We start from the raw sequence: 21,822 nt of genomic DNA on the forward strand, positions 1-21,822 counted from the left end.
CCCTTCATATTGGGCATTTTCCATACTTAATAAAAAAAATACTTTCAATGTGTTTGAGTTAGTGTTGTTCATAACTATTCCAAATTTGAAATCGATAGCTTAAGAGGTTCTCGAGATATTTAGCGTTGTGCCAGATAGACGGATGGGCGGACAGAGTCGCACCATAAGGTTTTCTTTTGTACCTTTTTGGTACGTAACCCTAATAATGTTAGACTAATCACCGAATAATCTTAAACTATTCTTCGATAGCATTGGCCATTTGTGAACAATGCCGCAGGCTGCGAGGGATGACGTGTATTAGTAAATTGCACCTTATTCTGTTGGCAACACAGCACATTTCCAATTGGCAGTGTACGTGGAAGAATTAGATTGTCTCTTTGAAGTCTGCAATCAGATTTCACGCATTGTTAGTGTTAGAGCAACATGCTGGAAGGTTCTTTTGATTTGGGTGTTTCTCGCGCGGTCTTTGATTTTAGGGGTGTGTTGTATTATTTTTGTCCGTAAATATTTGTCGTTAACTACAAAATGTTATTTTTTATTGGTTGTATTTTCATAGAGGACTTATTGTTTTCTATTTTACCTGTAGGTATACATTACATTGCTTCTAGAAGTTTTATGTGGTTATACTGGTCAAATGTCACACTTCGTGACTCTAAAGTTTGCTACGTGTGCCAAGAAATATTTAAAAAATAAGTCGAATATTGCCCCAGGCGATCTCCGCGCGATGTCAACATCGATCATGCGAAACACAATATCTACTTGTGATAACGGCGCACGTAAAAGCACTATCTACTATCTTTACGAACAATGTAGGCGGTATTGCGTTTCGTGGGTAGGATTTTTTATTTCGAGGGTTTTACACTTTTTCCTGCATTATACATTTCTGGGATTCTGGAAATGTATGTAAAATGATTAAATAAGAAGATATTATTATTAATGCACCCTTAACAATGAATATAAAAGCGATGTTTGTCCATGTCCAACTTTAGCCAACCACCTCAGCTGAGGACGTCCAGTCAGCTTCAATAGCATCGGATACAACTACAAGTAACTAAAAATATCTGACATTCCCTAGCAGCTTTACAGTCAGATACATAATCTTTTGTACTTTAACTGTTATGCATAGGTATAAATAGATACGGAATCTCACTGAGGAATCAGTAATCAACACTTCTATTTTTACAGCCTCTTATTTAACTTGATCTGTTAGTATGTTGGTTTATTGGTCTAGTAACACAACAAGCATTATAACATTAAAAGCACTTTTAACTGCTAAGTAAATGCCTATTACTATTGAAAAGCATAAATGTGAATATATGTGAATATTGAATTATTATAGTACTTTTAAAGATCAACTGAGTTCTGTTGTGTACCTACTGTGATTTATCAAAAGTCTTCTATCTGAATTGCTTAATAATTGTTCTCAAGTGTGTATTAAATACAGGCGGCATTAATAAGCACTTTTGTAATGCGATTGGCAACTTTTTTAACCGTAGGTATTAATGGTTTTGTAGTGCGTTTGGTAACTTTATAGACCGTTGTAATGCTTTTTAATGCGTTTGGCAACTTCTTCGACCATAATAGTGCTGGTATAGTGTGCCTGTAATGCCATTATATAACTATTGTGAACATTTGTGGGATCAAAAGCAGTATAATTTGATCTGATGATGGAAACAGGAGATATAGGAAGGCTAGTAGGTACCAAAAATTATTTTTTTGCTAGAAACTTATTCATCCAAGAAAGTAAGGGTAGGGAACCGATCTCCTAATACGGCAACATTGTGCAGCTACCACACAGTGTTGCTACATTAAGAAATTGGCTTCCTACCCTTAGTTTCTTGGATAAAACATAGAAGTGTCGGGTACTGGTTCCCTGTCGTCACTGGTGCCACTACGTTATATGTTTTCATACCGTTTTGCATATCTTGTGTCAGTAAAGCTGTTAGAGAATGGCAGATACTTTTGACACGTAGTCTCATATGCTACTGACATTTGGCTGATCTGATTGATGGTGACCAACTGACTGCCCATCATTCGGGAAATACGTAAACACATTAATTATACGTACATAAGTTGTCACATGACCACAAGAATAAAACGCTTCTCATAAAATCCCTGTAGGTATGGCCTAAAAATACTATGTCTTTTCAAAAGGTCGCAATTACTTAATCACAAGGTTATTTTAAGGCGTGACTACAACCAGCAAAACAATCGGAAGCCGGCGTCGCATGCCCCTTAAAAATACAAATTTAAACCGGCGCGTGAGGGCCCGTCACCACCACAAATTAAATTCTCATTACGCAAGATCAAAGGATGCTCGTGCCAAAACTATTTGTCAAAGGCGGCGACTGGAGCGCGCTGCACAAACATGCCCGACAGTAATCAAATCTACCGCAGATTGAACTATCGCCCTATGTATGTGTTAGGTACAGGAATTTATAAATTAGGTTTTAAGTTGTATTTTTTGTACCTACCCGAAATGTAAGGATGCCTGTAAACCAGTTTGGTACCGGCCATAGCGAACTAAACGAAATTAGGGCTAAGATGGTCGGCTCTTCATCATTTGTCACCATGCCTGTCACGTTCTAACAAGTATGTAAGTGCGAAAGTGACGGGCATAGTGACAAGTGATAAAAATGGAACCATGCTGCCACCGCAGAGCGGTTTAAACAGAGTGATTAATTGTGGCTCTCTATCAGAATTTAAGTCGGGATTTCAGAAAAAAAGGACCTTATTGCACTTGAAGCATAAAGACCTTTCTGTGATGGAAAGCCACAATTAATACCAGAAGGCTGTAGTACCTACCTCTTAGATTAAGAACATACCATAGTCAGGATCTGTTATATGAGTATTTATAATGTGCATCATCAATTCATCGTGCCACGATAAATCTAATTCATGTATCTACAAGTATAAGGTACTTCGTGTTATAATTCGCAAGTTTATTTGGAATTATGTTTTCTTATGTTTGAGCCAGATAAGTTTGTATCTAGCTGGCTTATTTACAACAATACTTTGAATTCACTGTTTATTTTGAAATCATATTTCCACCATTTGACACTCACATTTAACTGAAACGAAATGCCTTTTTAGCTGAGCTCCTCTACTTACGTATAATATTCTCCGCGTTCGCGCTTCAGAGAATGCAAAACAATGGGGTGCTCAAAGTTTCCCTCCAAGCGCCTCCGGCATTTTCCTTGTCCTGCATCCTCCTCTACGATTGAGCTTGTTTGTAAGTGCAAGCGAGACGGAGAATTGTGGATGAAAGCCACTTTTAGCTAATTTTTGCCGTCGCTGCCGGGTTCTTCTCATTTCGAATCTAACCACAATGGAGCGTAATGTGTAAAAAATATCATTTATTTTAAATAGAAAACACTGATATTTCAATTACAACACATACCTACATTGGAATTGAACATTTTGTAGTAAGTGTAACAGTTAAATATTTAATATATTCATGTAAAAAATCATTAACAGAAAAAAAGCATTTCAATACATTTTATAGTATTTTTCACATTCGTCCGCTCAATACAGTATTGCTTTATAAGTAGTTATAAGGTTATATATTGCATGGAGATGACAGCTGTCACCGTACCAAAGATATGTTAAAAATGTCATAATTATGATTAATCCCTGTTAATTACACAATAATCATTAGCGTTTACTCGTAATGCGCCACCACCTCATTCTCGGCAAATAAGCGCCGTTTAGTTTTAAATAACGCTATAGGTCAGTTAATGTTAGCTTATATCGTGATTGCAGGGGGAGCAAAACTATGGGGCTCACTGCTTTGGGGAACTATTTTGATGCCAATGATTTTGTCGGTTTGCAGTTTTATTTTTTAAAGTCATATTGACATTGAAAGCAAAAAGATCTTCTGTGCTCGTACAAATTTATGTTCCATATTTTAGGTTAGATACGAGTATTAACCGCAGCTAGGCCAAACACTAAAAATTACAATTACAAGTCTCGCGGTGTACAGGTTTTCGCAGTATTTCTTACAAAAACTGATTCAATAGAAAATCAGGTGGATTTTAGTAATATAAACTACACGACATATTATAGAGATGTTTAAGGATCGACCTCCAGTATTATCGGTCCCCGGGGTGCGGCAACTAAATCATTTACAACTTTTGTGCGGGGCATTAAGTCGTCACGGTTTGACGCCGCGGTCTCCCGGGGCCTATAACGACTTATCATTATTTTATTGATATCCCTGGATGCTGTTTAACATAGGGTCAATTATCTAATAGATATTACTTTAAGGTGTAGCGTTTTTAGCGACCTAAAAATTTATTTTATGAAATCAAAACTGCATACTTAATGTTCTTTTCTTCATTACAGGTACCTACTTAATAAAATATATTTCTAATTAATATTAAACGTAACATTTCAACGAGATTATCTTCAATTAAATTTGGACAAATATCGAAGTCGAGAGCTGGCACCGGCGACAATGCGTGCCGACTGAAGCATGCGATGCGATAATGGAGTCCCTCTGCTCCGCTCGCTGCGCTATATGATGATAATCATCAAAATATTGCATCACTTACCGAAATATTGTAAGTGTCAATCAAAGAATTAGGTGGGTATTGTTGAGCCAGGGCGGCACGTGGCGCGCGCGCGACCGACGCGCGGCGCCCAAGCTCGCGTGTTATAATTTTAGGGACTATTGTTTTGATTTTTACGCTGCACAAAAAAAATTACATGACATGGTTACGCGTTTTACGAGTGAACGACCTAAAATTGTTGAACTACCTCTATAATTCGATGACTGGGAAGCAGATCAGCTTGAATATTTTACTTTGCGACTTTAATTTAGCGTAGTATCCTTTAAAATTTTATTGACTCTACTTTTTATCTGTAGGTTATTAAGTGGATTTTTTGTTACGACAATCTGAAGTAGGACTGTACCGTATTCTGGAGAACTTGTAGGCTAAAAGTTTTGTTTCTAGTAACCAAATCGGTAATTCGAGTCAGGCCTCACGCTAGGCCGTGACAGGGATGGCGAGTTGAACTCGACATCTATTGATACATGCCGCCGTCAGACGGGTCAGACCCAGTGCACCTCGAAAAGAGTCTTACACATTAGTGAACAGTCTATGGCCAATCAATCAGTCTATGGTCAAAGGCTCCAATAAAGTTGTGTTTTATGGCCGATAAAATACAACTATAATGGAGCTAAAGACTGCGATCGAACAAGAATGGGCTGGCCACCCTGAAGACACTTTAAAAAATTAATAAGATCGATGAAAAACCGTATGACTGCATGTCGTATGGCTAGAGGAGGCAATACACGGTGTTACGAGTAAAATGCTGAAAATGGCTTTGATTTTTCTTCAATTTCCTTATAATCACAGTTTTCCCATTATCCATAAGTTTTACTCCAGTACGCATTTTTAGGGCGGCAACGTTCAGGCAAAGCACATCAATTTCTAGAGGAAAATCCAACCTTTCATTAGGTAGTTATATAATATGCGCTTACAGCTTTTACAGAAATTGAAAAAACGATAAAAATGCTGGGGTGGTCCGATTTCTTTGCACCCGAGTGTAGATATAAAGTGTATAAATCGTCACTTGATGACTAAATATGTCTGAAGATATGTTTAAACAATTTCGCTTTCCCTAAAAATAATGATCGGTGTGTGTAGCCGGTTTTGATAGGATCATTGTCGTTAAATCAATGTGTGTGTATCATTAAATTAAGGCGTGTGAAACCAAAAAGTCATGGGCCTGTGTGGAATCGTAAAATGTTACGACTTTTAGCTTAATACGGTAGATAATTTGTCTCACCTTGTGATCCCTGGGATGATGCATGTGTAGACCAAGTGCTTTTGTATGAGGCATCTGAAAAACAGGTTAACATATCAAACTGGCACATCTTGAGGTTTAGGAGGGCTTATTTAATGTAAACCTTTTGAGACTTTTGCAACAAGTAAATATAGTATTTGTGGGTGGGTGAAATATCATTTGGCAAGTAAATAAGTGCTTCAGTTATGTTTTAAATAGAAAAATCAGTTGATTATGTGCAATAAAATAGGCTACTATTCGCAAACTCACAGTTTGTCAACGATCTACGAACTGTATCTAATAGGGGCAAGTAGGGGAAAGAGGGATGACATAGGATTATTATTATTATTTTTTGGTAGCTTAGTTTGGATCGATTTTTAAACAAATTGTATTAATTGACTTTTCAACTATACTAATTAACTTACATTTGGCAAAACACAAATCCTATTTTATCCTCTGGTATCGGGTGAAACCGGATACCAAAATGTTAAAGACATAAACACTTTATTTATTAATAGGTCAAAAGTGTATTTACGAGTACAAACCAAGTTTAGTATAAACTAACTATCACTACTCTTTATTGCTGATACTAAAAAAATATACTGAATTATTATTATTATTATTTATTTATTATTATATTATATGGTCATATTTTTACAAATCAAAAGTTTTACGCAACAATTATACCTAACGAACACATTGAGGAAAATAAACGATTAAAATGAACAAAGGGAAAATATCGTTAAGAAAATGTCATGTCCGATCAAATAATTAGTTATATAAAAATTTTAATTATATGTGTAAGACATTATATTGATAAGGATAAGTTTGAGATTATCAGTACCAAAGTACTAACCTAAACCTAACCTAACCCTCTTTTCTGGTAGCAGTTTGTTTCTGTGAGGGTCGCAGTTCTAACGTAATCTAACCAAATTTTCTGGAAACAGTTTGGTTCTCTAAGCTTAGGGTCGTAGGTCTAGATGGATTAGTTAGGTTCCACAGATGTATAGCGCGCGTTGTTTTAATAAAATATTTACTTAATGAATGTTTTCCTATAAACACATTCGCTACCAACGTTTTCGTAGCGCTACGCTTGTAGGCGATCCCAGAGCGGGTTCCCGGTACTCGACTGACTGACTGACTGGCCTAATGGGTAGTGAGACTAGTGACCCTGTCTATGAAGCCGATGGTCCCGGGTTCAAATCTTGGTAAAGGCATTTATTCGTATGATGAGCACGGATATTTGTTCTTGAGTCATGGGTGTTTTTTTATGTATTTACGAGTAAGTATTTATAAATATTTATGTATTATATATCGTTATCTAAGTACCCATAACACAAGGCCTATTGAGCTTACTGTGGGACAATCAATTTGTGTAAGAATGTCCTATAATATTTATTTATTTACTTATAGTAATTATGGCTTTTTGTTAATAAAATATATTGTCAAATGAGTTTGTTATATAAACAGTATTTTATGAAAAGTCATTTTGGGCCCAGGGAAAAACCACCGTATATATCTTAGAGGTAGATTATAGGGTAAAATACTTACATACGCATTTCATTACGGAAATATACATAATACTGGGTGTAAAGTGTAAATGAGACAGGAATTGGAAATATATAATAAATATACAATTTATTGTTCCTTTCTGTGATTCTATATATTTTACTGAGTACGTGATGCTGTAGGTTAAAATATGTATTCATAACGACGGATTTTTCACTATGAATTTACATCTTCTTTGCTCTAAACTTGTTTATGACGGGTAGAAAAGTCAGTATTCTGGTTTGACAACAACTGCCAATATCTAGCACAAAACAAACGCTATTAAGACGAGATGACGATGAAATTACGTATATCACATGATGGCTAATAATAAAACCATTTGCAAGTTCGGGCGATGATGTTGCACAAATAAGAAATTAACGTGTGAATTATGATATAATAATATATGATATTCTATGAGATAGTCATGGTTCATAATCATAAGAAGGGTGAAACCTTGGGTGAAACAGATCAGAGACTCTATCTTGTCATGGAACTGTTCGTTGACAGCAGGAAAATGACGGCGATAAATATTAAGGATTCTTATTATTTATTTCAGTTATGCTCTTGGCACGTTTACGCTGCTCAACAGTATATTTTTTATTATTAATTGTTATTAATAAATATTTTTTTAATACCACGGCGGTGGCAAGCAAGCATACGGCCCGCCTGGCGGTAAGCAGTCACCGCACCCTATGGACGCCTGCAACTCCAGAGGTGTTACATGCGCGTTGCCGACCCTTTAAAAACCTGTACACTCCTTTTTTGAAGAACCCCATACTGTAGACCCTCGGGAAAACTTCGGAAGGGAGCTCATTCAGCATCAGGGAGCGACAGCCGGAGCATCCATGGGAGGAAATTCCTCTTGAACCGCACTGTACGCGACCATTTAGGTCCTAAGGTGTGAGAATGAACACCCTGCCGACAGCGAGCGGTCATCGAGCGGTGCGGTGATAGAAAGTGGCCGTTGGCATCATGTCAAATAATTCCTCAGAGCACAGCCCATTGTAAAAGCGGTAGAAAACACACAAGGAGGCAAAGTTTCTCCTTAGACTTAAAGGTTTAATACCGCTAGTGAGTTTGGGATCGCCAACGATGCGTACAGTGCGCCTTTGGACTGAGTCGAAGGGTCCAAGCTGGCATGCAGGTGCTCCTGCCCAAAGGTGATAGCAATACTCCATATGGGGTCTGACGGTCTCTCATTTAGTTACTAATGTATTTTTTTTCTCTAGAAAGCCAAAATTAACTGTATATAGGTAGCTCTTGTTGAACCCATGTTGTATGACTACCGGCTGTGGGTTATATTAAGGCGGGTTTCCACCAGTGTGCGGCACTGCGTGGCACAAGCATATTCAGCACAATAATGCTTGTGCCGCACAATGCGGGACACTGGTGCAATCTCGCCTTTACACGAACCATTCCGTAGCACTTTTGACCTCCCATAACTTAATATCTATTTGACCAACACAGTTGGAATTTTACAAGTCTTGTTAAACTACCTTCTAGTTACCAAATTCTGAATTTCAGTATAAATCCTCTGACTGTTCACGAGATTTTGACGTCTAAAAATCACTATTTTACTACTGACTGACTTACTTCCTCATTAAAAAGTTTGATTACTTCGAGATGTCCTAGAAAGTTGAAATTTGGCATCCAGCTAGGTAATTGTGTGTAGACAAAAGAAAAAAAATGAAATCTGCGAATTTACATATTTTTAATATCTGTTGACCAAAAATAATGGTCTCCCACCATATACATATGTGAAAGAATACCAAGTTAGTTAACAGTTTCGCTAATAACAGATGTGAGATCTAACTAGAAACCTAGTTCTTTCAAAGCCACTTAGACTACAACTCATGTTATACATAACGTGCTGCAATTTGCTAAAATGATTTGTTGTGTTATTTGCTACTCTATAGTGCAACTTGGCAATTTTTTATCCACTGGTTTTAACTTTCTTGATTATTGTACATTATTATGATTTATAATGGGACTCGATCCCTTCAAAAATTACCTCCGACGCTTCGAAGACAGCATTGGCCGTCAAAAATCATCATGTGAACAAGTCTGCCGTTGATGAGCATTATTTACTAGTGTCAGGACCAAGTCACCGGGCTGGTCCCACCAAATTTAATCATTGAGTCGGAGTACAATATTATATAGTCTAGTAGGTATCTAGTATGCCATTGACAAAAATATAGTCAAGTGTTAAGTAATAGTATAAGTGTGTCGAAGAGCAGTTAAAGAAATAAATACTTCACTACTTTCAGATCAATTTAGTAAAGGAATTTGGAAAAGAGAAAACTTTTTATGTCGCATTATTGAATATCTATGAACACTAGGGTATTTTTAATTTTACGGAATAGTATGAATATTATGCGCTTTACTTTATTAAAGGTTTTTTTCTCATCGCAGGGTTTCTCAATATTCCCCTTACATTTCGTGATTCTGTTTTCACCATCATAATCTAGAAATGATGACGATTCATTTGAGGTCCTTTGCAATTTCAAACGCTCCAGTATGTTCTGGGCCGAAATGCGTAACAATATCAATTGTCTCCTTTAAAATATTGTTTTTGTAAGTTTCATATCTGAGTAAACCAGGTAACACAATATAAAAAAATACAGCTGGCATTAATACGGTCGGAATTAGTACATAACTTAAGCTTAAGGGTGCCTTTCGACCAGAGATGTGCTACTCGTATGATTGCTATGCTATGTTTTCATATTTGAAGCTCCAGCTACTCGTACAGTTACGTTTCAAATGTATGAAAACATAGCATAGCACAGCATAGCACATCTCTGGTCGAAGGGTACTCTAAGACTTCTTTAAACAGTTTGTGTACTCGTATATTACGAGATCTACAATCTAAATAAGTTGTTGCGTCGTATAAGGTACGCTTATATTTTGGGGCCAGGCCGATGGCCGATAAGCTGTGTATTATTGTCCTTAAATATTTATTATCATTATTCAACTATTTACATTCAAGAATATCAGAAGTTGGCAACCCAATATGCCCTGAACCGTAAAAATGCAAAAACACATGTAACTTCCATCAAAGGTACTCGACAGTTTCAATACGCCAATAGCTTCAAATGACACAAGAAAGCGTTAAAGGCAGAGGTGGTGAGCTCTCAGAGGTGTCAATAGCCAGGAGGGGTCGCGAGCACCCTTAACCCTCTCCGGGCCGACAGCCGGCAATTGCCGTGAGCCGTGTTTTTGCCGTAATACTTGACGCCCTAGGGCTCTGCGCGTCAATATTCGACTGTTCTAATTTTCACAAAACTTTATTTAAAAATGGTGTGTGTTTTTAGGTAAATTTAATTTTAGTAGATTCTTGTGGATAAATTAGGCATTAACTTTTCTGTGCATTCATAAAAGTTCATTGTATGTTATCGTCATTTACTTTGCAGCTTTGTAGGTATTACATTTATAATGTATTTAATACGAAGTTCACCCACACCCGTACAAATTATGTACAATTTGATAGTAAAATGTATACTTTACCCAGTTTCATATACACATGTTAAACCATATTAGACTTAACTTAATGCCCTAAACATGTGTCTGTGAAAAGAAAATTGTACATTTCAATGCAAGTGTGCAAAGTGTGTCATTACCCGTAGGCGAATAATAGACAGGGGACAAGTAAATAATGACACTTGCACACGTACATTAAACGACGTTTTTTAAAACATTTGCGAAAAAATCACAATAAAACAAATATTGGTTACGTGAGACACGGCTTACAGACCTCACCGCTACGCTTTTTCCTTTGAACTTGTTCAGGGCAGGGGCAGGGGTATTATATATATAATATAGTTGGTTGCTATTAGCTTTCAATTGTATCATATTTATACCTTACTTTAATAACTAAGCCGGTTACATTGATATAAGTTCATTACTTTTCATGTAGGTTTTATTATGCTACAAGCCTTATTGCCTCCGGGTTAGTATTTGAGTACCTATGGGTACTTAAGCCAAAATATTTAAAAAATCTAGTTGTATACTTAAATACTTACGCTGTGCTTTCTGTGAGTTTGGGTCATTATAAAGTATTTTAAGTTTGAGCTCAGAGAAGATAGTATTGTTTGCATTTATGACAGTCGAAGACATCAATTGTAGTTTTCATCACACTTGCTCGAAAAAGTTCTTATTTCATGCAGGTGTACTGAAGGATAAAGGCCTATTTTGTTGCCGCAGGAGTTATAGCTTTTTTTTTTATTATGCCACTTTTTCATACAAACTAAGTAGCATAAATGAGTTTTACTATTAAAATACTGACGTTTATAATTTAATATTTTTGTTTATGTTTAAAATTAAATAATTCGATTAATTTAACAGCCGTTCAAATTTTTTTTACATAATTATTAATTGTGGCTGAATGCTGGATAGGTCTGTCCCCTTGATGCTAACCTGTCAAGAAATTACAAAATGGCGGACGAATGTTTGATATGTCACCGTATTTAAGAATTATTTCGTTTAAATTTTAGTTTTTTCTTCGCAAGTGTTCATCACACTGTGTGTAACTCCGGGGGTAAGAATATTGCAAACTCGGGTCTTTAATGCCTCCAGCCTTCGGCTGTCGGGAATAATCACCCTCGTATCCAAAATTTCACTTACCCCCCTCGTTGCACAATGTACTATTGTTTGACGCGTGTTTTTTTTCAGTTTTCAAAAGCCTAGGTAGTTACTATGTAAAGCCTGACCAGAAATATATGATCATTGTCAAGAGGGCGCTATTTTTCTCATTAATATGGCAAAAGTTCAGCATAGTCTGAACAATGTGGATTGGCAACTCGTTATTTTGACTTACATACTTTTATTCACCGTTATCAAAATCAGAATCCAAATATTTGGTGTCCCCTTTATTTTAATTGTCGGGTTTTTTGTTAAAAATTCATGTATTTTCTTACGTATCACACATAGGTCGAAATAGTCTAAGTGTATCTTCTTTTTTATTTTTGGCTTTGGCAGCCCAAATTCTTAGGAGGAACGACCTTCTCTCTTAATCCGCGTAATCGATGCCCCTGATTTATCTAGAAATTTTATTAATGACTAATTACTGCAGAGACTTACCCATATTTAATTAAGTCACAACATGCCATATGGTGTGGCCACTATTAGCCACACCATCTGCTCAGCTCAGCTCTACAGCTTATTATTTCGTCTTTCATGTTACTACATCCGAGATTGGCTCACAAAAAGGCCATTATGATGTTAGTTGGTAGGTATATTCCGTAACCTTGCATAGGTTCTGGTACATAGTCAATGAATAAGATTGATCGTCTCCAAAGTCTAGTAAATATTTTTCAAACTCATTCTTGTTACTGTATTTCCTCGCTTGTGTAACATGTTGTCGTCCTATGGTACCCCATTGGTCCAGAGGGCCTTCGTGAGACGTTGCCATGCGCTCCTGTCCTGTGCCTCGCGCTCCGCGTCCCTCCAACTCAGTCCGGCTGCCCGCAATTTTATAACACAATACTATAATAACCAAGTCGTAATAACCAGACTATTATGACATTTTGATTTGTTTACCTGTCAGCTCTGATGTTAATTTGGAAATGTTTCGCAGCGAAATAGTTTAATTTCCCGAAAGGTTCTTTTCCAGCAGTTTATTATTTACATAATTTACAATGTTTCGATCTTGATTATGTATAGTTTTGGGCATTTTTGTCATTTATTATTTAATATTCAACACTTAAGTATTATTCAAGTAAACCGCCACAATGACACTGACAGCGGTGACAACCTATCATTAAAATGATTGCCAGTGTAAGAAATTAGTTGCAATGAAATTCCGTAACATGGCGCATGATCATATATTCCTGGTCAGGCTTTATATCACGACTAGAAATTTACTGTCTGCCGTCTTTATTAAAATAAATGAAGTTAGAACGATTTTCAATGTTTTTTTATTTGATACAACACGCGATGCATAAGTAATAAACAATACTTAAAATCTTATGAGGACACACATACCTAATTAGACACATTCCTTCAAGGATAGGTATACTTATATATTATTATGTAGTATGCTGTATTAGCTCCTTGGAGGAATACGTTACATGAGATATTATCACCATCATGATATTATAATTCTACATAGGTTATAGGCGTTCCAAAATTGAGGTGCCTAAATACAGTTGTTCTTTAGTCACGCCCTGGCAAGCTAAAGGTGTGTAGGAGAGTGCTAACGAGCACACCGAAAGGGAACAAAGACGAATGCGAAAATTAATCAACAGAAACAGATTCATTCCTAGGTGATGAAATAAATATGGAAGTATTTTTTGTGCTCCTTATGTACAAGTACAATCAAACTATAGTTATATAATATAATTGGATTTAAGTGATATTTTAGCAACCTAATACCTAAAAGAAACATTTAGGTCATTCTTGCCGTCGGCTGATTATAGTGCTGGTTAAGACTTGCGTCCTCTGCTTTAAGGCTTGATGACTCAGTTCTTTATACTCCTATAATTATCTTGAAATTCATGTTCTTTCAACTTATATTTAATTTTGTTATATTTAATTTTGTATAAGTGAGAATCTGTAATTGGCTCTGTATTTCTATTGTATCTTATAATATATAAATGTTTAAAGCTGTTGGTTTTCCATGTAGGTAATAAAAATAAATAAAATAAAATAACTTGTTAGAGACCCGAGTCTTTTGTAAAGACGTGAGTCCTTTTCAGAGAACTTAATTTTTTTTTTTACAAAAAGCGGCCAAGTGCGAGTCGGACTCGCCCATGAAGGGTTCCGTACTAAAAAACTTCTTACTAGATCTCTGTAATGTATATCATATATTTTTATTAGTTTCATCATTCTGTTATTTTAGAAGTTACGGGGGGGGCACACATTTTACCACTTTGAAAGTGTCGTATTAAAAAAAAAGTACTTACTAGATCACTTTCAAACCAATTTTCGGTGTAAGTTTACATGGTAATGTACATCATATATTTTTTTAGGTTATCATTCTCTTATTTTAGAAGTTACGGGGGGGGGGGGGGGGCACACATTTTACCACTTTGGAAGTGTCTCTCGCGCAAACTATTCAGTTTAGAAATCAGTGATCAGTTTAGAAATGGGAAGCCCCAAAAAAAAAATTTTTTTTCTATTTTTGTGTGAAAATCTTAATGCGGTTCATAGAATACATCTACTTACCAAGTTTGAACAGTATAGTTCTTATAGTTTCGGAAAAAAGTGGCTGTGACATAAACGGACAGACAGACGGACAGTGAGTGAAATCAACACTTTTCTTAGTCATCTCATCTAGCGTTTGTCCCGGCTTATTGCCACGGCTCATGGGAGCTGGGGGTCCACTTGGCAACTAATTCCAAGAATTGGCGTACGCACTAATTTTGACGAAAGCGACTGCCATCTGACCTTCAAACCCAGAGGGCAAACTAGGCCATATTGGGATTAGAAAAGGAGGGAAAAGCTACTGGTAAATATCAAATGATATTTCCTACATAACTTCCGAAAAACTCATTGGTACGAGCCGGTGTTCAAACCACCGACCTCCGGATTGCAAGTCGCTCTTACCGCTAGGCCCCCAGCGCTTTCCAACACTTTTCTTAGCAAGAACGAAAAAATACTAAAATATACCATATTTCAATATATTATTTAAATTACGGTCAATAAATGGCTTGAATGATATCTCATTAGTATTTTACGCTAAATAAAAAAAAAACAACTTTGGTTAGCGTGATTTAGTGCCATGAAAACGATGAATCTCTTGGGAGTAGGTAATATTTTACTTTTAATCCATGCACTCACTCACTTTTTAAGGTCCAAAAACTAGAAATTTTGTGTGAGGTAATTTAATAAATTAAATAAATTGTTTGTAAGGATTTGTGTAAAAATGTGCCTATAATATTTTTAGGGTTCCGTAGCCAAATGGCAAAAAACGGAACCCTTATAGATTCGTCATGTCCGTCTGTCTGTCCGATTCTGTCACAGCCACTTTTTTCCGAAACTATAAAAGCTATACTGTTCAAACTTGGTAAGTAGATGTATTCTATGAACCGCATTATGATGTTTACACAAAAATAGAAAAAAAACAATAAATTTTGGGGGTTCCCCATACTTAGAACTGAAACTCAAAAAAACTTTTTTCATCAAACCCATACGTGTGGGGTATCTATGGATAGGTCTTTAAAAATGATATTGAGGTTTCTAATATCATTTTTTTCTAAACTGAATAGTTTGCGCGAGAGACACTTCCAAAGTGGTAAAAAGTGTCCCCCCCCTCCCCGTAACTTCTAAAATAACAGAATGAAAAATCTAAAAAAAATATATGATATACATTGCCATGCAAACTTCCACCGAAAATTGGTTCGAACGAGATCTAGTAAGTAGTTTTTTTTTAATACGTCATATAAATTTAAAAAAAAAATTTTTTTCATCAAACCCATACGTGTGGGGTATCTAAGGATAGGTCTTCAAAAATGATATTTAGGTTTCTAATATCATTTTTTTCTAAACTGAATAGTTTGCGCGAGAGACACTTCCAAAGTGAAAAAAAGTGTGTCCCCCCCCCCCCCCCCCTGTAACTTCTAAAATAACGGAATGAAAAATCTAAAAAAAATATATGATATACATTACCATGCAAACTTCCAACGAAAATTGGTTTGAACCAGATCTAGTAAGTATTTTTTTTAATAATAATAATAATAATAAAACATTTATTTCAGACCAAATTGATCCATATATGGTTAGTTACAGCGTATCTTAATAACTATGTTAGTAGCACAGAACAAAAACAAAAGCAAAAAATCAAAAAATCAAAATAAAAATACGTCATACATGGTACGGAACCCTTCATGGGCGAGTCCGACTCGCACTTGGCCGCTTTTTTTTATGTTTACCACTATATTATAAAAAAGTAATGTGCCAAAAAAATGGTCACTTTATTTAATGTAAATGCTTGATTTGTTGATGAAAATATAAAAATCACTATATGTATATAAGATTCAAGGAGTTCCCTTGATTCCTCATGGATCCCATCATTAAAACTGGGTTTTGGCGAAAATTGGACCAATCTCTATAATATACTTTCAATGAAAAAAAAATGATCAAAATCAGTAGACGTTACGGAGTTATGAAGTAGCACACATTTAAAAAAAATCATCCGAACTGAGAACCTCTCGTTTTGAAATCTCGAAGTCGGTTATAAGTGTGGTTGAAATCTGTTTACCTGCTTTTCTTGTACCTACTTTCTAGAAAGATCCAAAGGAAATGTAAGCCGGACAAGAACTTAAAATAACAGTTATTACTAATTTCAACGTCATTGCACGTTAAAAATAAGTACAAGCAGGCTTAACGTCTTAGGTAAGGCAATTTTAAAATAATTTTATTGAACATATGGATGTAGACTTTTCTTACACATGTCCAAATTAGCCGTTAGTATTATGCAAAAGTGATAAAATATCTGTATAAATATTTTCTAATAGTATATATTATCTAAGAGTGAAAATTACTTATTAATATTTCATTGATAATTAGCGATCAAATAAGTTCAACACTTCTTAACGTACCCAGGTGTAGGTTCTATTTTCCTTATTACAATTTATATTTTATAGTCACTTCTCAATAAAGCGGTTTATTATATTTATTTCTATAAAACACTCGATATTAAGAATTTTTTTTGTTGCTTTCAGGTATTTGGTATATAACGATTGCGTAAACAAAAAAACTATTAGGTACGACCGTCTTCTTGTGTTTAACAATTAAATGTGATAATTACTTGTTTACACAACAACGCTCTAATAGCCTGGTATTTAAAATACGGAAAAATTACAAGTTAACTTGGAAATCATAACCTAAAAATCTAGTTAAGTTGGTATATTAACATAAATATGTGCACAGTACTACATATGTATACAGACGTAACGAAGAGCTTGGAACGTAGTGAAACGGGTGACTTCAAGACATTTTTAACAGAACCATTAGGAAACACAACACAGCACAAACAAACACTTCACTCACGTCACTTATCGATAATTATAATAATGGATATTCACCCGCAAACAGCATAGAGAAGTTGGTAAAGGTGCCCGACCGACTGAGGTAGTCGGCGGAGCTTTTAATATCGAGCATGGCGCGGCTCACGAGCTGTGCTGCCTCATGTCGGACTCTAGCGGTCGGGCCGGCGACGGCGGCACACTCGCGGGCGCCGGCGCCGGCGGGGCGGGCCCAGCGCGGCCCCGCCCTGGCCCGCCCCCGCGCACCCCAGCGACCCACCCCGCCAATCGCGCGCCACTCCGGCTAATCTTTATCTCAGAAAAATAAACAGGGTGGGCGGGAGATAATGACGAGGAGTTCCTACGGCGCCGGTAATCAGCAGGCTTTGTGGCCCGCGACAGCCTGTTAGCCACCGGCTTATAATGCCGACGGTTTGACAAAAAATTGAATGCGCTGTGAATTTCGATTTTCGATTTCGCGCTGTTTTTGGGGCGCACGTATAAACGGCGGACGATTGCGGACCGGCAAAGAATTGGGTGCACTTGCCCGCTCGGGGGCACTCGTTTGTCACGGCCGCATATTGTTTCTATTTTTTTAATTCAGCCATTCGGTATTTTCATTTCGACACAATGACAGCGGCGGCCGCCGCTTTTGTGCTCGGTTACATTTTTTAAATTGTTTCACTGTCCGGCGGCGGCTATCTTGATAATTGTCCATGTAATTGGGCGAATTTAAGCATATTGTATTTTGAATTAATATTTCTTCTGATTTGAAAGAATACACATAACATAATAAGCATTGTATGCAAAATACTTTAGGTTGAGCTAATAGTGATTTTAAAAACCTAGACTGGGAAGGTAGTGCCAGTCGTAGGCTGTAGCCGGTGCCGGTCGTAGGCCGTAGCCGGTGCCGTGCTACGCACGAACGGTGCTGCTACGCAAGGCCGCCGCTTGACGGAGCGTGACGCGCTGTCTACATACTAGTTAGCCGGCGTAACACTCATATGGTAGTACGCAGTCAAGTGTAAAAGTATGGGTACACACAGTTGCTCAAAAATATGTCCCATAACTCATATGTCGGCGCTATAAAGAGCTATGGGACATAGTTTTGAGTAAGTTGCGTGGAAACATAGGTATTTTTACATCTGACTGTACCTACATATACTCGCCACGATGTAGTGTAAACCGTCAAGTGAAATACACATATTTTATTTCTTTTAATTTCTTTTCTACACAATACACTAATGTTTAATCTTGTTTATTTAGATCTTATACTAAAATTGCATGATATTATTATTGTTGAAAAAATGAACTTTTAAATAACGTTATCGAAATTATGTTGCCCTCCCCTACTGAAATTCTGCATGCATGGGCTCGAAAAAAACTTGAAAGTAAATACATTGGCAGAGCCGTGTTGCTTTCCCAAGTAATAGCCCTTTCTACATCTTTTAAATCCCTAATCGAGATAATTTAAAGTAGAAAATCATTTTTCACCACACCAACTGGTAAGGGCCCTCTTGGTTGTTCAAAAACGAATGAGAAAGTTGCGTTTTATCCATATGTTGGGCAAAGTAATCAGATGAAAATTTTGAGTTATTTCCTTTAGCTGGTAGAATTGACTTTTAAATGAAGATTTTGAATTATATTTTTTTTGTTACGTTCATTCGGATTTGATTTAGTTTGTTTTTTATAGTATTTCATATTTATTATTTTCCTTGCGTTGGTGTGGTGAAAAGTTTTGTGTTTCACTCGGAGGCAAAGTTTGTTTAACCCTCGTGCCTTGAAACGCTCGCAACGCTCAAGATTCAAATTCCAATTATGGAATCTTTCGCTTGCTCGGGTATCAATATTAGCACTAAATCCTCGGAATACACGAAAATATATGCATCGCGGCCCGTTATATGTACGGCTACAAGGCCACAACGTAAGAAACATAAACGCTACCTCGTTGCTTTATGTCAAACGAACAGCAGCACGATAAGTGGTTGTTTACCAACAATGATTTTGTTTCACAAATCCTCCATTCGCTAATTTTGTATTCCGGGAGGCGACACGCAAATTGGAACGAGCAAATGTTACAAATTATTTTTGTAGCATTTCGCAAAACTTTGTGACAGGTGATATTCGTATTTGACGAGACGAGGGTTTGTACTTGGCACAGTGGATTGCTAGGGAAATATATGAATGCCAAGAGGAAAACGACGTGTACACCTGTATCTAGTGTATTTCAATATATAGCATATAAAGATATACATACCTACCGATACCGAATATTCTAGATAAACATAAAGAATAACAATGACAAAAAACCGGACAAGTAGTTATAGCGGCAACAGAAATACATTATCTGAACTAGCTATTACGGTTCATGAGATACAGTCTGGTGACGGACGGACGGACAGCGGAGTCTTAGTAATGGGGTCCCGTTTTACCTTTTGTGTACGGAACCCTAAAAAACTATGAACTCTAAGTATAAAAAATTTAAATAAGTAGAATGTTACTGAGTTACAATACCAACAAAACTATTTTTTCGGTTTGGTGAATATTTTCGGAAATAATCGTTCCTAAAGAAAAAAATATGTGTATCCCCCTCTAACTTATCATCCATGGCTCCAAAATGTAGAAAGAATCGTAAAACAAATACTTCATAATTTTTTTCAAAAAAAATATAGCTAATATATATATATAGCCGTTTTTTAATTATTGCAAAAAGTCTTCCCCTCTCTGTAAAAAAACGTTACAGTTACAAAGCGCTGCGAAGGTATTCCCTTTACGCTTGTAATGTACATGATACTAAGAGCCTCTATTTAGCCAGTTCTGGTAGAATTGTAACTATGGAACCCTACACTGAGCATGGCCCGACATGCTCTTGGCCGACTTTTTTGTGTTTATCAGATTAAATCATAAAGTAATATTTTCTGGTTATTGGGAATAACTACGCATGAATTGCTTTTTCATACCTTATGCCGGATGAGCCTTAACGTCCACGTCAAAGAATGAACAAATGGCGGACGATATTCGCTTAAACCTTTATTTTATCTTCGGAAATGTTATGGAACACATTGTGTACACGGTAGGTATGTAAATTATAAAATTAAGTCATTACAACAGTCTGCGCATCGCGCATCGTGTTTTTCTCTCTCTCTTGTAATCCTGAGCGTTACCCACATTCTTTGGATGATACTGAGCCAGTTGTTTGATGACTGGGTAATGTGGGTGTTACGTAGATCACACCCAAAATTAGGCTCTAAATTGCCTTTCCTCTTCCTGAACATTAAGGATTGGGTTAGCGACATTGGATAAGTAGTTATTCTCAAACATTAGGCTCAAGGCATCTACCTTGACTACCTTATCTTCATTGGACATGTATTGCTTTAGTTTTCATTTAATTTATCTGGTTTAGGTCCAAGGAAGATGAGGAATTAGTTATTAATTGTGTTATTGTAAAGTATGTAAACATTTATTCAATTACCACTTTTCCCATTAAATTCACATAGACACTTCATAATTTGCAGTTTCTAAAGTAAATAAACATCGGAGTTATTTATTAGTCGGTGACGGCTAACCTGAGACGGCTCGGCGTCGAGCAGAGTGTTAATGGAGAGCTATAGCCCCGTCGCGACCCTCGCTGGGCTCGGGCAGGGCGCCCGGCGTGCCGCAACGGACACAGTGTCGTTTGTGATCTACTCCACGCGGCTGATATGGTGTTTAGTTATAAGTAGCTAAAATTGTTCCTAATGTCAATTTTTTTAGTGTCTTCAAATGATATGCCATGGCAGATACAGAAATTACGTAGTTCACTTTTTGTAATCATTGATTTCCAAATATAACGAGGTTTAACCATATTTTTGGTTTCTAAAATCAAGATGAACGCTCAAATGCGAAAATATGTTCCTATAAACAGTACTATTTAATCAATAAAATGAATCTCGCAATCAGCTACATGCATGATTTTTTGAAAGCTTTAAAAATATATTTACTTAAGATTCAAATGTTTCTAACAATCGCTTTCAATTGTACACCAAAAAACTATCAAACAGCAAAAATAAAATGTGGCGCGTGCACCGCTAGTAAAAGCGTGCGGCCTGTGACGTCACACAGACATCCTGAAGAAAATATGAAAAAAAGTGTTTAATTGGTAAAAAAAAAATGTTTTTGAACTAACATGTCATTCCAAAAATGTTACAAAATAATTGTTGATTACGCATTTTTGCATTGGTTTGGAATTATTGAATAATTATATTTAATGAACAAACATAATAAAATATACTCGTACCCCATTATTCCAATTTAATGAGCCCGATTCTATCTATCTAACTGCATATCAAATTTATTTAAAGATGTTCCCATGTTTATATATAGCTATATCCACAAAATATGTAATTATTTGATCTATTTCCAATAAAAGCACTACCTAAAGTGACGGTCGAGAAAACCAATAAAATGTACAGTATAATTAAATAAATCTACGTTTATAATAACTCTGTGCCTTTATTTTCTTTGATATTTACATTGTACA

At 36.4% G+C, this 21,822-nt stretch overlaps 1 protein-coding gene across 3 annotated transcripts in view; it reads right to left on the bottom strand.

Annotated features, from left to right (window-relative positions):
• Positions 1 to 21,822, bottom strand: part of LOC133527480 (DNA-binding protein D-ETS-3) — a 109,871-nt gene that overhangs the window by 35,009 nt on the left and 53,040 nt on the right. For 2 of the 3 annotated variants that reach the window (XM_061864514.1, XM_061864506.1), the window contains exon 4: positions 5,794 to 5,847. In XM_061864514.1, coding sequence (XP_061720498.1) covers positions 5,794 to 5,847 — 54 coding nt within the window. Of the gene's footprint in view, positions 1 to 5,793; positions 5,848 to 17,363; positions 19,082 to 21,822 lie in introns of those variants that run through there. The other variant, XM_061864523.1, reaches the window with a different exon arrangement.

Source organism: Cydia pomonella, chromosome 1 (genome assembly GCF_033807575.1).
Source record: "Cydia pomonella isolate Wapato2018A chromosome 1, ilCydPomo1, whole genome shotgun sequence".
NCBI classification, from domain to species: Eukaryota; Metazoa; Arthropoda; class Insecta; order Lepidoptera; family Tortricidae; genus Cydia; species Cydia pomonella.